General features: G+C 38.1%; 4 protein-coding genes across 4 annotated transcripts in view; 2 read left to right on the top strand and 2 right to left on the bottom strand.

The window, feature by feature from the left end:
• Positions 1-3,355: 3,355 nt before the first annotated feature.
• On the bottom strand, positions 3,356-4,628 carry lsm7 (LSM7 homolog, U6 small nuclear RNA and mRNA degradation associated). The gene is made up of 4 exons (XM_077606560.1): positions 4,592-4,628; positions 4,252-4,342; positions 4,113-4,184; positions 3,356-3,758 (listed from the first exon to the last, which is right to left on the bottom strand). The coding sequence occupies exons 1-4, from the start codon at positions 4,595-4,597 to the stop codon at positions 3,616-3,618; spliced, it is 312 nt and encodes a 103-aa protein (XP_077462686.1). The 5' UTR covers positions 4,598-4,628; the 3' UTR covers positions 3,356-3,615.
• A 70-nt stretch (positions 4,629-4,698) lies between these two features.
• Positions 4,699-27,594, top strand: part of fbn3 (fibrillin 3) — a 118,963-nt gene continuing 96,067 nt past the window's right edge. The window contains exons 1-3 of the mRNA XM_077606561.1: positions 4,699-4,766; positions 4,987-5,115; positions 15,683-15,761. The gene's annotated coding sequence lies outside the window, so the exon portion shown is untranslated. The remainder of the gene's footprint in view (positions 4,767-4,986; positions 5,116-15,682; positions 15,762-27,594) is intronic.
• LOC144079062 (kelch-like protein 23) lies at positions 7,445-10,152 on the top strand. The gene is made up of 3 exons (XM_077607597.1): positions 7,445-8,369; positions 9,361-9,772; positions 9,849-10,152. The coding sequence occupies exons 1-3, from the start codon at positions 7,445-7,447 to the stop codon at positions 10,150-10,152; spliced, it is 1,641 nt and encodes a 546-aa protein (XP_077463723.1).
• Positions 11,393-26,196, bottom strand: LOC144078481 (ceramide synthase 2-like). The gene is made up of 11 exons (XM_077606559.1): positions 26,140-26,196; positions 24,855-25,025; positions 21,007-21,124; positions 18,648-18,766; positions 18,456-18,513; positions 18,210-18,260; positions 15,367-15,459; positions 14,808-14,936; positions 13,857-13,963; positions 13,625-13,781; positions 11,393-12,918 (listed from the first exon to the last, which is right to left on the bottom strand). The coding sequence occupies exons 2-11, from the start codon at positions 25,022-25,024 to the stop codon at positions 12,724-12,726; spliced, it is 1,197 nt and encodes a 398-aa protein (XP_077462685.1). The 5' UTR covers position 25,025; positions 26,140-26,196; the 3' UTR covers positions 11,393-12,723.

Here is a 27,594-nt window from a genome sequence, read left to right as displayed (position 1 = left end):
TGATCCATTTCTTTAAATCCGATTTAAAAAAAAAAATCTAAATATTATATCTAAAATAGTCCGGCCCACATGAAATCAAGTTGACACAAACCAAGCCGAGTTTGACACCCTTGGTTTAGTATCTTCTCTATATTTCAATGGATTATGATTACAAATTGGATAAGAAAAAATGAACAACACCTGCTTTAAACTCCCAAACTAAAAAAAACATACGACATTTCAGTTTTAACATGACACAAAAAAATAAATAATATGCATACCTCAAGAAAAAAACCCTATCTGGATAACTAAACAAAAATATGCTGTATAGTAGTGTATATTAATACCAAATCAAAAATGAATTGGCATCTACTGTCATCAATACAACTACTGTACTGTCTACTGTCCATTTTGAATTGAACACACTACCATTCAAGAGTTTATAAGTTGGTTAAAACAAAAGACACTCACCTTACAAATGAAAAATACAATTGCATGACGTGTATAAAATATGAAAATCAAAATATATCCTTACCTACATGTTCCCTCAGTTCAAGGCATTTGAGTCTGGCACATTAAGACGAGTGAACATGGAAAAGTCTGCGAGAGCCACTATTTGTTCCACCTGAGTGAGGAGGCGTGCCCTGCGGGTAATTCACCTTTTCCATTTATTTTGGAAACCGATGCTTCATCCCAAATCCCCTTTTACGCCCTCCTCGGGGTTTAAATGTGTGTTTTGTTTCCAGTCACACCCTGCGTTATCTGCAGAAAAAAACTTACATAAACAACTATTGGTTAACTTAAAGCTGGGCTGAAGAGCCTCCTTGTTCTTGGATGCTAATCTTCACCTATACGCTCAATGGACACGCTAACTGGGCAAAGGGGGAGGAGCTAAGAAGGTTGGAATTTTAATGTTCTTTTTTTCGATCAAAACAAATGGAAAACTCCACAGTGCCTAAACTTATTCATGTTGACTATACTACTTATTTATTATGTTGACTACTTATTTATTTATAATTTCCTGATTATTTTAGCTGTTTGTTGTTATTTGTCCACTTCCCAACTTATGTTATCAACTCCTCATTTATTTATTAATTATTCATTTTTATATATTTATATAAATTATATATATATATATATATATATAATATATATAATAAAACATAAAAAAAAATTAAAAAAAAATATATATACACATTTATATTTATTGTTTTATAATTTAAAACAAATAAAAAATAAATATAAATGTGTATATATATTATATAGAACTTTAAGGAATATGGAAAGTATAATGCAAAATATGGGAAAATTGGTTTTGAGGGTTTCTAAAGCAAGGCTAGAAATTCTGTTGAAAATTCGGGAAAGTGAAAGATTCTTCTTCTGGGATTTTCAGTGTGCCTAATTTCAGGTAACATAATTAATTCTCGGTAAGAGGAAAAAAAACAATCAAGGTGCTGGGTGTTATTCTTATAACCTCGGAGAAGGAATGTGGGCTGTCGGGAATTAAATATTGGCCAAAAAAAGAAGGAATGCTAAGTGCACAAAATGGGTTTCCGCGTAATCTCTGAGATGAGATAAAAAAAGCAAAAGATAAAACCTTTATTTTGAATTGTTGCTGAAATAAAAAGGCCATCCACCTTTTAGCGCACTATAAATATATAAAATGAACTTTTTCTAGGTAGAGTCGAGGTGAAACCCATTTAGATGGGTTTTGTCTAACTGAATAATTATTGAAGCACAGCCAAATCCGTTTATTTCCTGTTTGACGAGCAGCTTTCACAAGTGCTGCATATCTAAGGTTGCAAATAATTTCACCTTCAAAAGCAAATCACAACCAAGGCCAGTGGGCACCTGCTTTTGCTAGGTTAAATATGTATATTTATATTTATATATATATATATATATATATATATATATATATATATATATATATATATGTATACGTGTATATATATAAATTATATATATACATACGTGTATATATAATATATATAATTCCAGCAACACCCTTATTTATTTACTTATATATTTATGTATGTATTTATTTGTCTATGTCTAGAATGTCTTTTGCTGTGTCTGTATTCTCACCCTCTTGCTACTGTGACAATGACATTTCCTAAATACGGGATAAATAAAGTTATCCAATCCAATCTAAATAGCAATTAAATTAAGCATATTTAAAATCAGTTCTTTGTATATGTAGACACAGAATCTGCTGCACATCTAAGGTTGCAAATAATTTCACCGTCGAAAGCAAATCACAACCAAGGCCAGTGAGCACCTGCTATTTTCTAGGTTAAATATGTATATATACGTATATATACATTACGTGCGTGCGTGTATATATATATATATATATATATATATATATATATATATATATATATATATATATATATATATACACATTTATATTTTATTTATTTTTATCTAGGTCTACAATGTCTTCTGTGTCTGTCTTGCTACTGCAACCAAGAAATTCCCCAAATACGGGATGAAATAAAGTTCTAATCTAATCTATTTATTTGTCTGCTGTTATTTGTGTACTTTGTGGTGAAGCTTTAAATCTCTTTATACTTGTATAATGATAAAAGCATTCAATTCAATACAGTCCCAAAAACAGATAAAAATTTGCTTAATATTGAATTATCTACTGCAATTGCCAGTGTTACCAATGTCTCATCTTATTAACCGTAAACTCAGCTAAATAAACAAGATGTTTGAAAAGGAGGATGGAGTTAAAGCTGATGGAAGGCTTTACTAACCAAACAAGGTGTTTCCGAAAGTAATGTAATGTTTACGTATGGGTGCAGCAACAAATACCATTTTTTTAACGTAATAGATATCTTCATAATTTTGGTTTTCTATTGGCTATCGCTTGAACTTCAAGATTTACCATCTCAAGAGAAATTAAAACATAATATCAGGTGAAATTGAAAAAAAAGGTACAATTAAAATAATTATAGAGAAAATGTTTGAAAAAAAAAAAAAGATTTTCTTCCACACGTTTAATTCATCTTATAAAAAATGAGTTTTATAGAATAAAAATGTAACCTATTTACCTTTCAAGTGAAAATGTTATGATTTATACCGAATGTAAAATAATTTTAAAAAGCATTTCAAACTATTTTATGAACTTGTGTATGTTAAATATTTTCTAATTCGGCATTTTTTGGAAATAAAGCCAAATCAACATTTGAAAATAGACATTTTTAACATAATTGCATAAATACAATGAAAATTTACCCAAAAATATTACCAAAATAGGCCTTTTAAATTCACATTTAACGAAAGGAAGTGGACCTGACTTCTTTAATAATTATTTTAATCGTTTGTAGGCTACAACATAAAACATAAGTGCATGATCAACACAAAGTACAAAACTGAAAAATAGTTTATTTTTTTTTACCATAAACAAAATGGTCGAGGGTTGACTCATTCCCTCCGAACAAAACACTTCCTAAGCTTCAACTCAAATACACATCGCAAAGTGAAGTGCTGGCAAATTAGTTATCTTGCTAGATTACAGAATAAAACAAAACAGGAGAGATACATTGATTTTAAAACAATCATAACAAAAAAAAGTTTTTGTTTTTTTCAAAAATGTGCGTGTACATTTGGATGACTGGTGTTGTGTTACCCATCCTGCTGTTGTATGAAAGGATTTGGAATAGCCTCCATGCCATCTTGGGGACAAATGAGCACCACGGACGTCCCCCTGCAGACCACCAGCCCCAACTGCCTTGTGTCCTCTGTCAGCTTGAGCTGATCATCTGGATCTGGAAACAAAATTGTGTTGTTTTTAACCAATATTTTTCCTTCCTTGTCCTCAGCAAATCACCAAACAAAAACATGCGGTGAAAGATGCATTGAGTAAATGATTATGTAGTCTCAATTGTCAATGACTCAATATGGGGATTGCCATCGAACATATCTGCAATTATTAATATACACTTTTGTGATTCATATTGTTTCTAGTAGTAAAAAAAATCTTGTGAGAATGCCCATATGTACTGTAATACGCATCTTAGTTATGTATGTCTCCCCCTAGAGGATGAATAAAGAACTGTCATTCTGTCCATTGAGAGAACACATTGAAAACAGAGTTTTATTTATAAAATTAGAACCCTTACCACGCATATACTCGATAGTCCCGTCAAGTACAAGATTCAATAGTGGGTCGAAACCTTTCAGGACACCGCTCGCTGAAAGCAAAAACATATTAATAACACATTGAGGTTTAATAATCGCTAGTTTGTGAATGACACCCACCTTCTCGTCCTCCTTGAAACTTCACTCGAATCGGCTTGTCGATGTATTTGGACAAGTCAAAAATACTCTCCTTCTTCTTCTTCTCTTTATCCTAAAAAGTACAGTGTTGTCCTGTCGTTTAATAGCGTTCAAAAGTGAGGCAGAAACACCACATTGATAGCTTAGCTTAACTGCGATCGGTATGTGAATTATCCGCCCGTAAAATATCAATGACGTCCATATAAACGCTCAGAGTACATCCCGAATGAGGGAAAAATGTGAAAAATATCCCTTTAAGGAGAAACATCGATATAAAACATGTTACGAAAGTTGAATGGAAACACAAACGGCGTGAACCTACCGCCATGTTGGTTTGTCAGACCGGAAATGAACCTTTCACCTCTGTGACGTTCAGCCAATCAAATTGCTTGGCTCACCAAATGGGCGGGGCTTCCTATTTGTTTGAATGCCTCGTTTTGTATTTCTCAGTCCAAAGAGAAAAACATGAGTTTTGCAATAACATAACTAGATCAACGGTAAGTTTTATCTTGTATTAGTTTCCCCCAGTTTGTTGCATTTGTTATCTTCAAATCCTCCAGAACAGAAAAGGAATACACAGCGTTTTGGCCCTCGAGGTCAGGGCCCAACTAATTGTATTAAGAGAGCTCCTTTTTCTGGAATAATAAACATATCGTAACATTGCAATAGAAAATGAAAAAGGGAAAATTCATGCATCTCAATCTGAATTTTTCCAAGGTTGTATCGTGGAATCATCATGGAAGGCCAGACTTCCCTCTCCAAGCAACTTTGTCCAACTTCTCCAAGATGGCCTTGTGAAATGCGACATTTAACATTCAACCATGATGCTTCACACCAATCAAACAGGTAAATTAAACAAATTAAACATGGTATTCTGTATTTATATCCATTAGCTGTTCCATAACTATTCCCAGAGAGCATACCATTTGTAATTCGATTTTACTTGCCGTATTTATTCGAGTATAACACGCAAAATATTGTACTAAATACTGAAGCAAAGTTTGGGTGCACGTTATACACAAATCCAGGTGAAAAACTGCCCTCTGCTGGTCAAAAAGTTCCCCCACGGCCGTTATAATAGGAGACGTAAAACCTGTCTTTGTCCGCCAGATGACGACAATCTTCCTTTTACAAAAGCCAGCCCTCTCCAAATAGCCTTTGGCAAGTTTATAGTGTAAAAGGGGTAAAAAGAAAAAAAAGTTGCGCTATCCTCGCTTAAGAAAAATTTAATCAATTGTTTGATTAGCTGAGAAATACCGAAAACAAATTCTACCAATTTTTATTCACAAATTATGGGTGCGCGTTATACTTGAATAAATACCAGCAAAATAAAATTCTGTCACATGTGCCAAAGTTGAAAATGTTCAGTTATGATACAAATAATAAAGCGTACTAATTTTTCTGATAAATAGAAACCCCGATGATTTGTTTGATTTAAATGCCTGGGCCGTAAACAACTGTATTTTGAAGCATTTTAATTTGCTGGAGAGTTTTAAGTTTCAACTGCAACATACAAATAGTATTTAAGACAGGGTAATTAAATTAGCCAAATGTAAGAATACACTGGATTAAAGATTTAAGATTTAGCCTTTGTTTTGAAACTACTTCTTCATGTGCACAAAAAGAGCAAGTAGTCAGTGGGTCATGCAAGGAGTCTATTAATATCAACAAGGTGGTGGGTCGCCTGTGACCTAAAACTCATTAAGTTACCGTATTTTCACGACTATACGGCACATCATATTTTTAGCCGCAGTGTCAGTAACGAGTGCTATTTCTGTATTTTACACACACAAAAGACGCACCGCTTTTATAGACGCAGCCAGGCATGGCAAAACATACACCAGCTTAAACATACATGCTACACCCACACGCTAAAAACACGTTTTTAAAAAGGCAACGGAAGCAAAACTGAGTTTGGTTGTACTTTATTTAGCCATTTTACAATGTACTCACGTCATCATCACCCACAAATACAACAAAGTCCTCATTTTATGTGTCCGAATTGAACAATTGTCCAAATGAGTCATCGAAAACGCTGAGTTTTATACGTTCGTCCAAGCGGCCACAATCCATTCGCAAATAGTAGCTAGCTAGTAGTTAGCATAACTATTCCAACGCTGGCTTCCATGCTTCTTAAAGCTGTGTTGATGTCGATGACAAGGCCACAATCCATTCGCAAATAGTAGCTAGCTAGTAGCTAGCGTAACTATTCCAACGCTGCCTTCCATGCTTCGTAAAGCTGTGTTGATGTCGATGACAAGGCCACAATCCCATACCTGTCAACCTCTGCCGATAACTGCCCTTATAAATGATTATGATTCCCCTTACAAACCCCCCAAAAAACCTTACAAACACCGTACGAGTCGTACGGTGTTTGTAAGGTTTTTGGGGGGTTTGTAAGGGGAATCATTATCATTTATAAGGCATACCTGTCAACCTCTGCCGATAACTGCCCTTATAAATGATTATGATTCCCCTTACAAACCCTAAAAAAACCTTACAAACACCGTACGACGTCGTACGGTGTTTGTAAGGTTTTTTTGGGGTTTGTAAGGGGAATCATAATCATTTATAAGGGCAGTTATCGGCAGAGGTTGACAGGTATGCAATCCATTCGCAAATAGTAGCTAGCTAGTAGCTAGCGTAACTATTCCAACACTACCTTCCACGCTTCGTAAAGCTGTGTTGATGTCGATGTCCAGGCCACAATCCATTGGGTGTATTGACAAAAGAACTATATATCCCAGCAGTCACTGCGCAGTACTTTTTCTACGGGGAAAATAGTAGAGTCGGGGGCTGCTTGCCATTGTTGTGAGAGCTGTAGAGGATGGTGTACCCTATTGACTGATTTATTTTATTTTATCGTGATAACTATTTTAGTATTGGTCCACATATAAAGCACACTGGATTATAAGGCGCCCTGTCTATTTTGGAGAAAATTTAAGACTTTTATGTGCGCCTTATAGTCGTGAAAATACGGTAGCCAAATGTAAGAATACACCGGACTAAAGTTTTAAGATTCAGCCTTTGTTTTGAAACTACTTCTTCATGTGCACAAAAAGAGCAAGTAGTCAGTGGGTCACGCAAGGAGTCTATTAATATCAACAGTTGGTGGGTCGCCTGTGACCTAAAACTCATTAAGTTACATACAAAAGGCTCGCTTGCTCGTTTTGAAATGGACTGCGGATCGAGCGACGTTGCCGTTTACGGGGGCGAGCAACACCAGGGAGATGACTCAATTTCACAGCCTGACGTGGTGCTACAAGTAGACGAAGAGTTGTTTTATGTCAACCGTCGCCAGCTTGCAATTCAAAGTCCTTACTTCCGCGCTCTGTTTTTTGGCTGCGGCGTTGAAAGCACCAAAAGGAAGATAGAGCTCAAAGAAGTCTGCTTGCAGCATTTCAAAGTGTTAATACACCACAGCCGGACATCCCTTCTCAGGTTGGACAGAGAAAATGTTTTGGGAATCCTGGAGACGGCAGATTTCCTCCAGCTTGAGCGAGCCAAACTTCTGTGCTGCAAGTTCCTCGAACGTGAGCTCCACATCTGCAACTGTTTGGGGATGATGGCTTTGGCCTGGCAGCGAGGTTGCGTTCAGCTCTACAGAGCAGCGAGGCAAGTGGCCCTTACGCACTTCTCTGCTGTCGTCTCCGAGGAGGACTTCCTGTCCTCGTCCAAGGAAACCGTAGCCCACCTTCTAGCTAGCGACGACCTCGCCGTCCATAGAGATGACTTAGCCCTGGAGGCGGCCCTACGTTGGGTGTCGTTCGACCAAAAACGAGAGGAACACTTTCTGGAGCTCATGGAGCTAGTACGACCCGAGTCTCTGTCCTTGACGTTCATCTTGAAGCTTTTGGACACGATGACATGTGTTTCTGATCCTAGAGCCAAACTTATCTGCATGTTGAATGAACATTTTCCAACTTCTTGGGCAATGGGGAGGTCCATGAAAAGGACTAAGGAGACTCTCTTCGTCTTGGGTGGACCTCATGATCAGGAACAGCAGGCGTCCTACCAATTTCATCCACTCAGTGGGAGATGGCAAAGTTGTGCACCTATGCAGAGGAAGAATCTCACGCAGTACTCAGTAGCTGCAGTAGGTAATGTCCCTAATGTAGTACAGTGGTACCTCGAGATACGAGCTTAATTCGTTCCGGGATTGAGCTCGTATGTCGATTTTCTCGTAACTCGAGCGGACGTTTCCCATTGAAATGAACTAAAAACAAATTAATTCGTTCCAGCCCTCTGAAAAAACACCAAAAACAGGATATTTGATTGGAAAAAAAATGTTCTAATTCGCCATCTATTAACAAGGTAACAAATAACTAGTGGTTTAATAGTAAACTAAAATGTGTTTAATAGAACTAAAATTAGATGGATTTTGCGGAGGGTAGAGGGAGAGGGATCGGGGGGGGGGAGGGACTTTTTGCATGGCAACACGCTCGTAACATAACATAACCAAATTTAAATTAGCTTGGATTACGATGCAGACACACTCAAAAATAAATTTAATCTAACCTTACACTAAATTTAATTCTAATTTTGTATTAAAGTTTGATACCTTTCTTCTCCTGGGTTAGCTCTATTTGCCCCGCCTCCACCCTGACTTTCACTATCGATGGGCTGTTTGCTTTTGTATTCCCTTCAAAATATTCCCAAAATGATGCACACAAATGTCCTCACAATAGAATAACGCACAACCACTTGCCAACGAGAAGTAGTAAATACTCCTCTCGTATTAGCGATCGCTCCGCCATTCGCACTGACTAACAGCAAATAAAAACACTGAAAAAATGGAACGCTCCGCCCAGTGCTCACAGAGACATTACAAAGAGGGAGTTGCGGCCAGAGACATTACACAAGGGAGTTGCGGGGAGAGAGACAGTGCCCATGATGTTCTTATGAGCAGCATCCCGCATCCGCTGTCTGCTCGTATATCAAAATTTGTCTCGTATCTCAAGATAAACATTTGCCCGAAATTTTACTCGTATCTCGAATTGCTCGTATGTCAGGCCACTCGTATGTCAAGGTACCACTGTACTTTCCAGTGTTTCCCGTTGACAACTCGATATATTTCCTCACGATACGTAGGAGACGGCATGGTTGTGACAGGAGGCCATTTCCTTGACGTGTTGTGGTTCAACGTGGACTGGGTCAGAAGATACGAATGTGAGAACCAGAAGTGGCTTGAAGGCCCTGCGTTGCAGAAATCCAGGCACAGTCACTGCTCCATTGCCTTAGATTCCCATCTCTACGTTTTGGGGGGCAGCATGGATGAAGGGCTGGTGGCTGATGTTGAAAGACTCGCGCTGGGCTCGGACCGGGGTTGGGAAAGCGTCAGCTCGATGAGTCGGGCGGTGGAAAGGGCAGCCGTGGCCGCTCTTGGCAAGTGCATCTATGTTGCGTGCGGCCTGGATGAAAATGGAGAGGCCTTTGGGGGAATTCAGCGCTACGATACTACGGAGAATCACTGGGACGTAGTGTCTTATTCCCCTTTTCCACGGTGAGTCCATTTTCACCTTTTTTTTAGCCACCGTTTAATGACGACGCCATGTCGGATGATCCGCACCGTTCCTTAGATATGACCTGGTTGCCACTGAGCTCAACGGTGCCATCTACCTGTTTGGAGGGCAAGCTTTGCGCTTTGACGTGGAGACGGATGAGTGGACCGTTCTGCGGGAGGAAACCTTGGAGAATAAGTTCTTCTGCGGCTGTACCGCAGTCAGCGGGAAGATTTTTCTGTTGTGCGAGAAGAAGGTAAACAAGGCACTGCCCAACATGGTTTTGTTCGACCCGTATGTAGACGATTGCATCAAGGTGGACGATGCTATACCGTGCCCTGTTCCGATTCAAGGATGTGTCACCATTAAAGAGCTTACATGATGGGAGTGTGATGCTAAAATAAATATGTTCACCATTGACTTTGTGAGGTCATTTGCAACAATCTAATGATATGATTATGATGCTTAGACATGTTTTTAAGTTTTTATGTGGATGGAAGTTCATTGATTGGGCCAAATGTATCTTTTGCTGATTCCTTTTCTCGTCCAACTCATTCATTGGACATACAATAGTGTCTCGCGCTCATTGTTTTATATCTAAAGAACCTGTCATTTGATATTTGATGATGATGTAGGCCAGGGTTGGGCAAACTTTTCGGCCCGGGGGCCACATTGACTTTAAAAACTTGACAGACGGGTCAGCACAAGATACGAAACATATAAAAAAACCTGCATCCGTTAACAGTACATATGAAACATAAACAGAAAAAAAGGATTAATATACTCATCACTCATCTGGGATTTATGGGGTGCTTTCTTGGTTTTCATCAGACTAAAGGTCTGTTCACACACATATGTACAGCCAAATAACAACCAGAATCCTCTGTGCCATCTTCTGGATGTTTGGAAATTTGGCTGCACTTAATGAAGCATAAAACTCAGAGACTTTCAGGGAGTTGAACTTGTCACATTGGAGATCAATCAGTTCCAACTGCAACTCCTGTGGAACTGTTTCCGGGTCTTGTGAGAAAGGACATGACACCAGCTGTCAATTTTTCCAAAATCACAAAACCGACGGCAGAATTTCTCATGCAGGTCATCCAATGATTTCCTGTATTTTTTCACATGCGGGGGCCTCTTTTAACGCAACCAGTGTGGGGAAATGAGCAAATGACTTGTCTGATATTTGCTTGAAAAATAAAACCAGCTTGGTTTTGAAGGCGGAAGGTTTGCTTGCATTTCATGCACAAACTGTTTTTTCTCGTGTAGCTTCACATTCAGCTCGTTCATGTGTGTCAGCGTGTCCGCAGTAAAAGTTAAATGTTCAGAAATGTGTCCAATAACAAACTAATCTCCTGTTTGAGCTCCCACACACATTTACATACTTTTACTAGACTAGTGCGCTATCTATCGGGGAAACAAGGATATTGCAGGGAAATGAATGAGGTAAATGATTTTTACTATAATATGGACAAAGTCGGCGGGCCGGATTAAAAAGCCTAACGGGCCGTATGTGGCCCGCGGGCCGTAGTTTGATCTAGGCTTCTGTGGATCTCATATTGGATTGAATTCAAACCCATTAAAAATACGTAATTTTGTGAATATATGACAGTACAAGGAGGTTCCTATACATTTTTAATGAAAAACAAATAGAACCAGATGAGTGTAAAAGTGTGAAAATGATCATTCAGCCCTTTAAGCGCTTCATGTGGTCATTTACCAATTTGAGTGACGGGATCTGTAAGTGCAAACTATACCTATTTGTAACTAAAAATATATACAGTACTCCTCATCTCTCACTATTGATATTCCTATTCTGCCTTTAACAGTCCACATGTTGGCCTTTATAACCCATGAAGTGTAATTTCAATAATGCCCTCCTGTTTGCATATCATGCTGAGCTGGATTTACCAGCAGTCAGTTTGTGTGAAGGAAAATAATCATACATGGGAAAGAGTCATGTAAAAAGTAAGTAAAACATAAGTGCTACACAGGAAAACAAACAAGAATAAAAATATATTTTAAGTGAAAAATATGAGCAAAGCCTGTCACAGCATGTATTTTTCAATTGCATCTGTATATTGTGTATTAGAAATGGGGTGGGAATGCTGTACAAGGATGTTCCTTATCATACACCAGGGGGCGTCTTATCTCTTGATAATTTGAAGTCAAGTCATCTGATCTCGCGACATTTCATAACAAACAAAAACTGTTCTATACAACATATTTGTTCAAATGACGGCCACCCTGAAAAGAAAAAAAACTTGGGTGCTGGAGCTTATCCCAGCTTGAATTGGTCACCAGCCAATCGCAAGGCATTTCACTTAATTTGTACACATTATTATTTAATTCCAAATATATCTTTGTTGACCGCTTTATACGGAAAAACAACGAAATGTTCAATTGTAGAATCAAGGAATGAATCAACATGAACATACGCTGTTTACCCGATTTAAAGGTACAGTAATACCTTGACATACGCGTGCCCCAACATACGAGAAATTTGAGATACGAGGTAAATGCCGAGCAAATATTTGAACGGATTAATTTATATTTAGTTCATTTCTATGGGAAAAATTGATTTGACATACGTGTAACTTGACATACGAGCTCAGTCCCGGAATGCATTAAGCTCGTATCTCAAGGTATTACTGTACCATAGTTTTTGTGGCATTCTGTCAATTGCCTATGAAAGGCGCACATGCATAAAATAAACACTGACAAGAAATGTAAACTATAAAATGAAAACGGGATGCGACCAGATTTAAAATCCAGATGACAAGAATGACGCCGTTTTCTTCCACCGTCACAACGGGCGCATAGAATTACAATCGTTTGTGCTTTGTTGCCGCTTCACCAATAAAAAGCACGACGCGGCTGGCGTTGGCGTGAAATCATCGACGGACCGTAGAAAGGTAGATTTGTCGGGAAGGGATCAACTTTGCACAGACTCTTATCTGGCTTTAGGTAGTCTGCTGTTAAGATTCCTCTGATTGGTCAGGTTGTTGAGCACGCAGTTGTTTGCTAGCGAGGCCAGCTTGGAGTTAATCGTGCCCTTTCTCTGTTCCCAACTGCTTTCGTCTTCTTCCTCGGGCTCCTCTTCCTCATTTGCCTCGCTCTCCTCATCACTGCGCACATCGCGCTCCACCTGGAGACAAAAGGAAGTTAAAAAACCCTAAAAAAAACTACTCATTATTGCATCATTAGTGTTTTCAAATAAAAATGTTTTATATTGAGTTAAGTTACTGTATTTTCTCGCATATAAGCCGTATTTGTCGCAACAAAATAGGATGACTGAATCGAGGGTACGGCTTATATGCGCATAAAATAGACTTGACATGCACAAAATTGCAAGGTAACAAAGTCCAAATACCATAACGCAAGTCAGTGTGGCCGATACGGTCATTAAAAAAACAAAACATATCTTGCATAAAACGTGAAAAATCTAGGGATGATAAACTAGACCGCTACGGGCACACTTCCTGGTTGTACTGCTCACATGACTTCCTTTTTTAATTTATCTACGTGCAGGCAACACCATTTCGTAATATGCAATCCAGCAGACGATCCTTTCGATTCAAACAGTATCGTGCGATTAATTTTCTTAAGATTCTCCCTTCAAAGTACCACAATTGGACTCCCTATTAAAACCATAATTATGGAGGTGAAAATTGTGAATCAGGGGGCGTCTTATACGAGAGAAATTGTAAAATTCAACGATTTTAAGGCAACTGTAAAGGTACGGCTTATACGCGGAGGCGGCTAATATGCGAGAAAACACGTTAAGTTTTTTTTAATATGATGAATTGCACACTCAGGTGTTAATAGACGTACATTTAACAAAATGTGCTCACCTTTCCCTTGAACATAAACTTGCCGATCATACGTATGATAAGGTAGGCCCAAAAGATGTGTAGAGCTTGTAGTATTAACAGAAGGACATTGAAGAAGTAATAAGCAAAAAAGGGCTGGAAGAAGTCGAGCGATAACACCAGGGTTGAGTAGATAATTCTGCAAAACCAAAAAAAAATTCATTATTAGATGAGAAGGCGTGACTGCATTGTTATGAAATAAAAACTATTTTACCTGCAAGGAAGCACCACCAGCCGCGTAATCAGGAACACAAAAGAAAAGATGATGAACAGCGAGTCGCACGCCTTTGTCCAATCAGCATAGTGAAACATCTTGGCTGACTAAAACAGAGTTCAGAGAGTGGCTTAGTGAACTTGAAAGGCGGCCAAATGTCAGAGAACAGCTTCGTTTTGGTCCAAAATTTCATGTGTCACTTAGCGTGCTAAAGTCAACTGTGTCATTTGAGCAGTACCCCATGCGTCTTTGCAAAGGGACACATTATGGCATGTATTTTTGTTCATATAAATGGGAGTTTTCCCAATGTGTCTAGTGGGAAAACAAATTCCTGAATTCACATTTTCAATGTTGATTCTCACGAGAATTTGGTAAGATTATTATGTAGGAGTGTCAAACTTATGACACAAATTAATGCCAACTAGATCTCATGTCGGCCTGACCAGTTTATTTTTGGCTAAAAACATTAACTTACTTGCTGCCATTGATGGGGCTAATCCGTTTTGACCTACTACTTTTTGGTTTCTTAGTATTTTTCATACAGCCATTCTAATTTACTATCTCACTAACTAACTACATACCTGTCAACCTCTGCCGATAACTGCCCTTATAAATGATTATGATTCCCCTTACAAACCCCCAAAAAACCTTACAAACACCGTACGAGTCGTACGACTCGTACGGTGTTTGTAAGGTTTTTGGGGGGTTTGTAAGGGGAATCATAACCATTTATAAGGGCAGTTATCGGCAGAGGTTGACAGGTATGTAACTAACTCGCGATTTTATTCATTTTAATTTTGTCTGAAGACATTCTGACGAAAGAGAAACGATTTTAAAAGGGTCGGTTTGCTCAAACCTGTTTAAATAGTAATATTTTTGTATTTTGAATATCGAATCAGTTTTAAAACCATTTACAAGTGGTTTGAAAAATATCGAAAGCAGAAATCGTACCTCAAGAAGGAAGTCAGACGAGTCGTGCACCAGCATCACGAATGTGCCAACTCTCACGAAATTGCAACAGTAGGAGAAACCGATGAGAAATATGGTAGCAATGTGATGAATCACCTGCTCTTTGAAATCCTGAAAGACATATTTCCAAAAGGTTATGAAGCGTAGGGATATTTTACGCTGACATCATGTAACATCAGAGACTCTCAACCTTGAGTTCATTCATTATGAAATATCAAATATCACTCATTTTTAGCATGTATATAAAAAATTGCCTGTTTTTTGTTGTATACAAATGAGACCGAAATAAATATTTTCATATCTTTTACTGAGCTGTAAAATTGAAATCAGATTTTAAAATCTTTTACTGAGCTGTCAAATTTAAATCATGTACGGAGCGGATATATATATTTATATATGTTTTTATCATCTATTAATTTATGAATTTTCTGTGCGGCTTATCCTCACAGGGGTCTCGCAACCCAACGGGGTCGCGTAAACTCGGAATTAAGGGAACAATAAAAAACATTTGTCGCAAAATAAAATCTATTATTACACATACTTTTCTCTTGACGTCCACAGAGACACAGAGAAGTAAAGAAAGATAGAAGCCCAGTTCCAGGATGTAATACCATCTGTGCGCATCAGTGACAACCTGAAAAAAACCAAAAATGTCAGTTAGGAAATAAGACTTGTGTCCGCTAAGTGTCCACTGTTTTGTACATTACAGATAATGCAATCTCAAACATTTCGGGTAACATACTATACATTTATTATATTGGACTTTGCTGTAGACAACCAATAGTAGTACTATTTTTGTACAATAAACAAAAAAGTGGAAAATAAAAAGATTTTTATTCCATTTTGCTGTTGGCCAGAATACTACAACATACTACCATGTGAAGTCACGAACGGACAGCGTCTGAATTGAGCAGCTAAAAGGAAGTGGAGCAACCGGTAAGTACCTTATTCTGTTGTTTTGATTCAAACATTTTATTGAAAACTGTTTTGATCAATGACAAATGAGGTGCGGCTAATGAATTGGGTTGTTTTTTCAAGCTTAACTAGAAACTAAAAACTAAAACATATCTATGTTGGATGGTTAGCCTACGTGCTAGCTGCCGCATTTAACAATGACGGGGCAAAACAGCTAGGCTTTAGCTGGCGTTGTTTCCCTAGCCAACGTCGCCAAAAATGCACCAGTAAAAAAATCTCAGTTTTAATTCCGGTTGATAAATGACCGTATTTTATCGCATATTAGCCGCCTCCGCGTATAAGCCGCACTAATAAAATGGCCTAAAATCGTTAGATTTTACAATTTCTCTCGTATATGAGTCACAATTTTCACTTCCATATTCATGGATTTAATAGGGAGTACAAATGTGTTACTTTGAAGGGAAAATCGTAAAAAAAATCATCGGCCATCAGTGGTAATTCTGACATTCTGTACGAATCGAAAGGATTGTCTGCTGGATTGCAAATTCCGAAAGGGTGTTGCCTGTACATAGACAAATTAAAAAAGGAAGTCACGTGAGCAGTACAACCAGGAAGTGTGTCCGTAGCAGTCTATTTTGTCATCCCTAGCTAAGATGGCGGCGCCCTGAGCGAGCAATGGCAGGCACAAGTAAGTTTTTTATGCAAGAAATTTCATTCATAGATGTCAAAATCAATTTGCTAAGCATTTTATCTGTTTATCTTCTCTCTATTTTGAAATAAATGACCGTATTGTCCGAATTGTTTTGCGTTATGGCATTTCAAGCATGTCAAATCTAATTTATGCGCATATAAGCCACATCCTCGATTCAGTCGTCATTTTTTTTAGCGACAAATATGGCATATATGCGAGAAAATACGGTAGTTCATCAATCGCCACACCTGCTTGTAGAGTCGAGTCGTAAATGTAAAATGTTTTCTTGGAGAATTGCCTTCCTTCAATAAACTCAAGATCATAACAACAATTTAGTACAGTACTCCAAGTGGCAGGCTGCCAGCTCTTAAATCTTAGAACGAGTGAAACACCCTGAAATCAAAACACCTCTTGCCGCCTGTAAAAAATTGAAGACAATGAGAGGAAATTGATAAAGGCAACAGAACCCCAGAAAGGAAAACCGGCAAAAATATAACGAGCAGCTCCACAATGTTCACCCAACAGATAGTGAAATTGTATTTTTTTAAAGTTGTCAGTTTGGGTCCATGAAAGTTAAAAAAAAAAGGCCGGCTTCCCTCCTGGAATGCCGATTTGCAGGCATGCCTAACTGTCATCTGAGTTAATAGCTTTGCTATCTCGTAGTAGAAAAAGTGGGCGGTGCTTTAACTGATCTTTTAAATCTAGGGCAGGTTCATGATGAGCAGTCTTGGAACAACAACAACTTTATTACGTGTGCTCTAAATATAATGTAAGCTTTTATTATGCAACAATTGTAATACCGTAGTCTTAACCATAGAGCCAAAATGGAAAAATATATCTGCCTGTCCTGATGTGGTAGTGCTAGCCGTCGTGATGAAGTCATGAAAATGAGACACAGGTAAACAGGAAGTCCTTATATGGGCACACAACTAGAGTTTGCATGGGTGTGTCTGTATCTCTACATCACCCCTCGTGAAGTTGAGTTCAACATCACGTAGTGCACCGGTGTCAAAGTGGCGGCCCGGGGGCCAAATCTGGCCCGCCGCATCATTTTGTGTGGCCCGGGAAAGTAAATAATGAGTGCCGACTTTCTGTTTTAGGATCAAATCAAAATGAAGAGTATAGATGTATATTAAATTTTCTGATTTTTCCCCTTTTAAATCAATAATTGTAATTTTTTTAATCCATTTTTTCTGTGTTTTAGTTCAAAAATTATTTAGTAAAATTTAAAAATATATAAAAAAAGGCTAAAATAAACATTGTTTTTGATCTATAAAAAACTGAATATTCAGGGCATTTAATCCAGTTCTTTTAATCCATTTATTAATAAAAAAAAAAAAATTATATCTAAAATGGTCCGGCCCACATGAAATCGAGTTGACGTTAACTCCCCTGACATAGTGGAAAGTCTAACTTAGTCTGTGAACCAACAGCAGGTCTTTAACTACACTAGCATGTAAACACAAGAATTACAAATAAATATAAATATCTCTGCCCAGACAAATCTTCTAAAATTAAAAATGAGAAACCTATTTTTGACCCTATACTGTGTTTGTAATTTGACTGCAAATGCCTGTCACTTTTATTGAAATAACATTTTACAAGTGGAGTTTTAGGTAGTACATATAAGACTGTTTATACCATTTTTTTAGTCTGTCCCTCAGTTTTGATAAATATCTAACGATATGTTGTTTAAAAAATAAACACCAAATCCAATGGGAGACTCTCAGTAGTAAAATTATCACCAAAATAAATTGACCCTATTGGCCTATTCTTACCTGCTTGGGAAATCCCTGCCAAAACTCCTTACGGTCCCAAACCCACGGAGACTAGAAAGCCACAAAACACGATCTTAGTCTTTGTATCACAATTCTCACCAACACACATTGATACACATTAGGTAATAATAGTAGTCAATGTCTGTCAAAGCGGAGTTATATCATATCAGAATAAATATAACATGGCATTTGCTTTGAATGATCAAGTGAGAAGGGGAACATTAAGAATTCAAACCACCAACTTACATCGATCAAGGAGCTAAGTCCAGCTGTGAAAGCTGCGAGATAGAAGACAAAGCGCCAACTGCAAGGCATGAAAAGAAAACAATTAACATTGTTATTCTACTTGACCAGTAAAATCATTTTCCAACGTCCATTTTTGATTGATGATGATAAATTATTGAGGGATTATTAATGAAAAATGTGCTCTGGACTCACGAAGCCTCGCAGAATTTTTTGGTGTTGGTGGGTCGGTCCTGGTTTCTCCTGTGCCTGAACCAACTCTGAATCTTGGACTGCGAGAGTTCACAATGTTTTCCCAAACTCGCCAATTCACTCTGAAGGAAAAGAAAGAAAAACATGTCTTAACATTTTTGGGGATTCTATTTATGTCGCATTCAGGAATATCAAGAGAAATAATTTGAATGTCCCGTTATTCCCTGGTGATCTTGGGAGTTATGTTTACGATCATAATTCAAGCTAAACATTAAAATTGACCAAATTTCTTATAGTAATGAATGGTATGTTGAGGCGGTTTCATTGGGTAAGCCTTAAAATTTTCAGACAAATGTAAGTCTCAATGAAAATGATTTAATCCGAATTTATAACCCCAAAATGGATGTTCAACGGACAACAATATGGGATATACTGAATGGACATGCAGTTCTAGTGTAATGTATACATAACGTTTATAATGGACATATGAGTGTTTTACTAATGGGTTCAAATTACTGCCTGTCTGCACACGAACATTGATGACGAAACAGCAAATGAGGCGGAAGGTTTTATCCTGTTATGAACCTGTCTCAAACTTGTTTCGTAACCATTAATGGAAAAAAATACGCAATGCAGTTGGCAGAGTATGCCAAACATGATTGCAGAATACAAATACGTAATTAGAAAATCCCTTTTCAGCTACTTTATATTCATCAACTGAAAAAACTAGAAATACAAGACATTTAATCTTAAAACTGACGAATGTTATTGCAATGTCGCGAATAATCTCTTAATTTTTTAGTTGTTAGGGTTAGTTGGGGTTTTGGTTGGTTTTGTTATGCTTTTTTCCCTGTGTGTCCTGTCCGAGTGATTGGCCATTGGATTCACCTGCTTGCTCTCTTTTGTGTTACCTAGGTGTTCCTACTTTGTAATCAACCCTTGTCTGTCTATTTAAACCCTGTGTGTTTGTCAGTCTTGGTCGGATTGGCAACTTTGTTTACATCATGATAACTTACCATGCCATTTTCACTTTGTAATCAACCCTTGTCTGTCTATTTAAACCCTGTGTGTTTGTCAGTCTCGTTCGGATCGGCAACTTTGTTTACATCATGCTAACTTACCATGCCATTTTCACTTTGTAATCAACCCTTGTCTGTCTATTTAAACCCTGTGTGTTTGTCAGTCTTGGTCAGATTGGCAACTTTGTTTACATCATGCTAACTTACCACGCCATTTTCACTTTGTAATCAACCCTTGTCTGTCTATTTAAACCCTGTGTGTTTGTCAGTCTTGGTCAGATTGGCAACTTTGTTTACTTCATGCTAACTTACCATGCCATTTTCACTTTGTAATCAACCCTTGTCTGTCTATTTAAACCCTGTGTGTTTGTCAGTCTTGGTCGGATTGGCAACTTAGTTTACTTCATGCTAACTTACCACGCCATTTTCACTTTGTAATCAACCCTTGTCTGTCTATTTAAACCCTGTGTGTTTGTCAGTCTTGGTCAGATTGGCAACTTTGTTTACATCATGGTAACTTACCACGCCATTTTCACTTTGTAATCAACCCTTGTCTGTCTATTTAAACCCTGTGTGTTTGTCAGTCTTTGTCGGATTGGCAACTTTGTTTACATTATGCTAACTTACCACGCCATTTTCACTTTGTAATCAACCCTTGTCTGTCTATTTAAACCCTGTGTGTTTGTCAGTCTTGGTCGGATCGGCAACTTTGTTTACTTCATGCTAAGTTACCACGCCATTTTCACTTTGTAATCAACCCTTGTCTGTCTATTTAAACCCTGTGTGTTTGTCAGTCTTGGTCGGATTGGCAACTTTGTTTACATCATGCTAACTTACCACGCCATTTTCACTTTGTAATCAACCCTTGTCTGTCTATTTAAACCCTGTGTGTTTGTCAGTCTTGGTCGGATCGGCAACTTTGTTTACTTCATGCTAAGTTACCACGCCATGCTCCATGTACCTCGTCTCCCCATGTCTTCCCGTCAGGTTTGATTTTGTTATTTGATTCTAAGTCATTGTTATTTTCTTGATAACCCTGCCACGTTTTATTAAAATTTTTGTTAGAGCACTCCACATCCTTGTCCCCGTGATTGCTGCCCTGCATTTCGGTCCCAGGTAACGTAACAATAGTCAGTGCCATCTGAATTTGAATAAGAGGCAACAAAACATATTCCCCATCTCTCTTAAAGCCAGAACTCCCATTGCGACCTTTCTAGACAATCCCAATTAGAAATGAAACGTCACACACAGCATCCCATTAAACTGCATCAGTCCATTTGCATATGCTAGCTATCTGAACCATGCCCCAAAAAAATCAGGGAAAACTGAATAGAATCATGTACTTGTGACGGCTGATTTGTATTCTGTTTGTAGAACTTCTCCAGTTTAGGAATAGGAGCAGCTCGGATCCTAATCCGGTCCTTCACACCTAAACGTTTGCCCAATGGCACAGCCACGAGCCTGGTGAAGATAGAGAGAAAACACGAAGTTATTCATTATTTAGCAGCATGGGTATTCAACAGCTGTCCAACGTGACACCACCTAAGCATTGTAACTCCTAGCGGCAACCGGATAGCACATCAAGCTGCTCAAAATGGGACTTTGTGCACAGTGACATGGAAGAAGGACTATGTTGTTGCTTTGATAATTGAGTTTGAGACCCTGAGTAACACTACCTCAGATTGAGAAGTCAGAGAGAATGAGAAGGTCAGGAAAACATGCAGTCTCCGGTTATAGGGAACTCCTAAACAGGGACGTAGTGAAGAAGTGGTGCACACCTACCTCATGATTGATTGGTTTCAAGGTTTTATCCACAGTTGCCGGCATTGATTATTCGCAAGGCCATGGGTAGAAGAGATTGTCATGGCAACATATCGGAGTCTGAAATGTGTTTGAAGGAAAAACCAACCATATTTTCTCGCATATTAGCCGTCTCTGCATATAAGCCGTACCCTAAAAATGGCCTTCAAATCGTTGAATTTTAAAATTTGTCTCATATAAGACACCCCTTGATTCACAATTTTCAACTCCATATTCATGGTTTTAATAGGGAGTACAAATGTGTTACTTTGAAGGGAAATTCTTTAGAAAAATCATCACACGTGGTTTTTCTGAGGTACTGAATTGAAAGGATCGTCTGCTGGATTGCGAATTTCTAGAGCGTGTTGCCTGTACATTGACAAATTAAAAAAGGAAGTCACGTGAGCAGTACAACCAGGAAGTGTGTTTGTAGCGGTCTAGTTTGTCATTCCTAGGTAAGATGGCGGCGCCCTGAGCGAGCAATGGCAGGCACGAGTGAGTTTTTTCACATTTTATGCAAGATACGGTTTTTTTTTTTTCTCTTGAATTTCATTCATAGATGTCGAAAGACATTTTGTTAAGCATTGTCTTGCGTTATGGCGTTTGGTCTTTGTTACCTAGCAGTTTCGTGCATGTCAAGTCTAATTTATGCGCATATAAGCCGTACCCTCGATTCAGTCATCATTTTTTTTTGCGACAAATACGGCACCATCCAAACGCACTCGCTAAAAAAATGCAGTCAAATGCTATACGTATTAAAGCAAATTTTGAAATTAGACTGTAAATATAGTTCAGTACTTACGAAAGTGTTCAGGCAGTGACTAACACTCATACATACTAGGATAGTATAAACATGACAATTTGGATTCAACAAGGGATTACATATGGCGTCGTAGTACTAATACTCGAAAATCAGCACGATAAAATGGCCTCTGAGATAAGACATGTCAAACAGGCTCCATATCTGCACATCTTTACGTCAATAAATTCATCTTCTGACACTGTTAACTATGAGTTGTTGACAAGCTGTCAACCAACCCAACCAGTCGCGAGCATTTCATGAACTTTTCCTGAACTTGGGTACAAAACATTTAACAGGCTGAAATTTGTATTAACACGTCTCAGCCACGCGCTGATGTCAACTTTTGAAATGTTCTTTGAATATTCTTTTAAGTATATCGCTGGACCGCAATCAAATAAAAAAGTATTGATTCCTGAAATGCTCAAAGTGATGACTGGGTTGTGTATTATATTGATTATTTCTCTAATTGCGACATTACAACGGTGTTATCGATTGGTGGATATAGCCGAAATTTCCGCATGAAGCCACAAATCCGAAATGCGCCAACGGACAATAGTGTTACATACAACAGCACTATATATTTTTTTCAAATGTAACCCTAAAAGATTTCTTATGTTTCCTTGTAGTACATTCGAAGCATTACCCGCCCATTCCTATCTTGCTTGTTCTGACACATGACGTAAACATTCCGCTATAACTCCCGTATACACAATCAACACGCACTACAAACTTATCACCGTCACCTGTAATCCTCTTTGCAGAACATCTAAATACTTCCTTGACTGGGTTTCGGCACCCCTAAAAAAATCATCAACATTTTTTTCTGACAACCCCGAATACGCAAACACAAGCTATAATAATTCTCAAATAGTATGTTCAGCTAACTCCCTCTCGCTATCACCAGAGTACCGCTTACTTTTGTCCTTTCGTATTCCAAAGGGAATTGCGTAATTAGTACAACTAGGGATATACGCTAAATGAAAGCTTGCAGTTCATTAGCGGGGAGCAAGGAGCCGCCATTGATTTAAGCATCTGTAATAACTATATTGCAAAAAAAAGGACCCCAGCGTTTACTGGCCTACGCTACACTCCAATTTATTTTCGGTCTGCCCAGATGCTTTTAGGGGGGAACGTGTAGTCAGCAGCAAAAAGTGTCCACTCATGATGTCAGGCTCCCCTTGCACGTCTGAAGAACACCTCACCAACCACTCACACTAATGCAGCAAAGCAGGCAGCATGACGGGCACAATTTGAAGGAGGAACTTGACACCCCATAATGTTATACCCCGAAACCACAACATCTAATGAGATCCAATACAAGACCTCCATTAAACAAATGGCTTTCACATTGATCACAGTGCATCATCTATTTTTCGAATCATTTTGAAAAAAAAAACACTGAAACTTGACGGCCCGGTGGACAAGTGGTTAGCGCCTCGGCCTCATGGTTCTGGGGTCGAGGGTTTGATCCCAGGTCGGTCTTTTTGCACACAAACTCACAAAATTTGGGAAAATATGCAAGTATATGACTATGTATGTTCAATATGGATGAACTCCAAAGGCCAAACAAGCCCTCCTACCAATGTTCCCTCTAATTTTTTGTTTGTCTGGGCAGAAAGACAACCTCCCTGAGCACACTGAGTACCGGTGTGAGCAACATCATCATTGCTCGCTATGGGCACACACCAGTATCACACCTGCCATAAGCAGGTGTATGTCTACTACACATAAATGATTTAGTAATAATAAAATTTAATGATTAATATCTATGAATGGGCGGCCCGGCGGATGAGTGGTTCGCGCGTCGTCCTCACAGCTAAAAAAATAAAAATAAAAATTGGGATTTTATTTTGTGCGCTCCATATGATTTGCTGTGCGCAGAGAAGACGAGAGTAGTGCGCAATTGCGCAAGCACGCAGCTTAGAGGGAACATTGCCTCCTACCGGGCCGTTTCCAGCCCGTGGACGTTATGTTTGACACCCCTGTGATAGGGTTTCGATTATGTTTGTGTTTAGTCATGCACATCTTGCCCTTGTGAGTGCCCATTGATTTCACCTCTAGACTTATTCCGTTACCACTTATGACTACCGTGGGAATACTTTGCGTGAACTCGTTGAACTGCCGTGACCGAGGTTACAACCCTTGATTAATTACCTTTGTTGTTTTCACGCCATTGTGCACAATTAAGAGCTCCTGTTAAGTAAATCTCAATTTCTTTGCGGTCGTAAGACAAGATAACACGATATCCAATATACAAGAATTTGGGTTTGACAGTTCTAAAACTGATTGCCTGCCAAACCATCCAGGGGTTACCCTAGTTCGCTGGGATAGGCTCCATCAACCACCACAACCCTTGTGAGGATAAGCATCCAGGCAAACAAAATGAAGAAATAACCCCATTCAGAAACCAAACAATAATTGTGTTGTCTTGAAAAGAAACCCCCATGGGGGAAAAAAAGGATAGTAATGAGTGGTGTAAGAATAAAAGACCACATACAAAGACCCCCATTCATAAAAGCTACGGGTTGTTTTGCATAATGTAACAACACCTGCAGTGACAAGTGATGCAAAAAGAAAGAGCCAACTCACCTCTCGAAAACATAGCGGAAAGCTATGAAGGCAAAGGCCACTGGCAAGGAGAAAAGCAGATCTCTGGGTAGGGGATAATGTCCCTCGGTGGCGTCCATGTCTTGCCAGTGCATTCCAGGAGGTAGCCAGTACCGTTCTTGCCATAGCCACTCATTTACCAGGGCCTCCATCCTGGGGAAAGCAAAGTCTTTTCAATATAACCTCTTATTATGTTCATTTTAATCTTAAGGTCCCAATGGTGTAGCGCAGGGGTGTCAGACTCGGGTTGGTTTAACGTCAACTTGATTTCACATGGGCCGGACCATTTTAGATATAATATTTAGATTATTTTTTTATATAAATGGATTAAAATTGAGTATTCTGAATATTCAGTTATTTATAGATCTAAAACAATGTTTATTTTAGCTTTTTTTTAAATATATTTTTATATTTTACAAAATGATTTTTGAACTAAAAACAGAAAAAATGGATCAAAAAATTACGATTATTGATTTAAAAGGGGGAAAATCAGGAATTTTAATATACATCTATACTCTTCATTTTAGTTTGATCCTAAAACAGAAAGTCGGCACTCTTGATTTACTTTCCCGGGCCACACAAAATGATGCGGTGGGCCAGATTTGGCCCCCGGGCCACCACTTTGACACATGTGGCGTAGCGGTTCTAAGGCCTGACTTCAATACGACCAGTCTGGGTTCGATTCCCACTGTGTAAGTGTATAATTGTGAACGTGAGTGGTTGCATGTATGTTTCATTTAGCCCTGCGATTGGCTGGCAACCAATTTGGGGTGTCCCCTGCCTGGTTGGCTTGGATAGGCTCCAGCACCCCCCGCAAACCCTAGTGAGGATAAGATGAATGAATCAATGCAGTTATTCTACATGTCTTTGCAAAGACTTAAACAGGTGCTACAACAATAAATCAAATCAAAAGCCTTTATAACGAAATTGTAAAATATGTAAAAACATATGTTAAAACCCCCCATAAATAAGTAATATAAAAATATAAAAAGTCACATCCTGGAAAGGTAAATACACATAGTGACAGTCATAGATTGACAGGGAAGTCCCCTAAATCCAGGATACAATTATGAATAAAGATGATGATCATTTTAATGACAAAGCTATAAAAAATAGGGAAGAAATAAGCAGAAAACGCCCCCTACCAGGCACAAACACACTCGCACAACACATGACACACACTAGAAACACACACATTATTGTAAATAAGCCGTTTTGTGTTTTTAAAAGGAGAAAAAAAATGAAAGTCGACTGTAACATCGCTCACCTGCTCGCGTTGGTTTGAGGAGGATGACAAATGCCAGCGTCAAATTGACGGGGGAGGAGCCTGTAGACGCGGTTTGGTCAGGCTGGGGGAGGGGCTATGACGTCACCGTCTCCGCTGTGGGCGGGGTAAAGATTGCTCAAGAAAATTCAGTCACCTACTGATACTTATATTTTCCCAATTAGTTCAATCATTATTCAGAGCTGTTATGCATTAATAACGACAAAATACATCAAATATTAACGGAGTTAAAATTGATAAACATTAAACTAAGCTGTCATAACAAAATAAGTAGAAGGATTTTATCAAAAGGAAGGATTAAACTGTGTTTAGTGTTCAGTGGTTTGGGGAAAAATCATTATAAAATGTAGCGTTTTTATATTATGGTTAGCTTTATATTATTATTTATACTGGTAGAATAGGCTTTGTATACTTTATTGTTTTTTTATGAATGTATACTATTTCCCAAGTCATTAATACTTCAATAGTGGAAAAGCAGTGTTTACTCCTAAACAAAAATAATGTCTTTATTTATAAATTTTTATCACAGGTCTTATTTATATTGAAAAATTAAATAGTGAATTTAAAGGTCGAACATAGCACTCTATTATTGTGACTATATTGCCTAATGAATGAAAATGGCAAAGCATTTTTTGGGCAAAAACATAATTGTTATTCCTTATTTACAAACAGAAGCAGTCCAATTAAACATTTGGTCTAAATCTCAACTTTAAGGACATAATCAAAACAAATGCAAATTAAGGCGTATTACTATCACCAAAGTAATACTGTTATTACATTTGCTCTAAGAAATGGCATTAAATTTGTCGCTTTACAAAAGGCAAAAACAGGAATAATATGATTTTTTTTCATTGTTGTCATGTATTTTTCAGATTGAGTATGTTTACTAAACTGCTCTTGTAACTGGTATTTGAACCGCCAATGATCTTTCATCTGATAAAATTTTAACAGCATTCACATGACTCTTCTTTTCATACCAAGCATACTCTCACACTTGATAAAAAATCAGGGACTTTCAAACATAAAAGTTGATAAGCTTTAAAAAACGTTTCCTTCCTTTTCAAGCACGACTACAAAAAAAACAAAAAAAACAGGTTACCTTAGTTCATTCTTGACTTTTGGCTTTCTAGTCTCATCATAATCAGAAAAAAATCACTATAAATTACACTCAAAACGACCACTCGATTTCGGCATCACGTCCCAATTAATTCAAAGTACAACTTAACATTGCTGCAAAAAGAAATGTCCAATAATAATAATAAAAACAAGTAAAACTTTGAGTTGTCAGGATGTATTTATGCGATTTATATTTTTTTGCAAGAGAATTAACGACCCCCCAGACCCAAATTATGTGAATCCTTTACAACCAGTCATGATATCCCACATTATTTCTAAACATTATTTGTGTGTGGGTGAATGCTGCGCTAGAGGGGGCGG

Source organism: Stigmatopora argus, chromosome 8 (assembly GCF_051989625.1).
Source record: "Stigmatopora argus isolate UIUO_Sarg chromosome 8, RoL_Sarg_1.0, whole genome shotgun sequence".
Lineage (NCBI taxonomy): Eukaryota > Metazoa > Chordata > Actinopteri > Syngnathiformes > Syngnathidae > Stigmatopora > Stigmatopora argus.
This window is presented reverse-complemented; position numbering and strand designations above follow the sequence as displayed.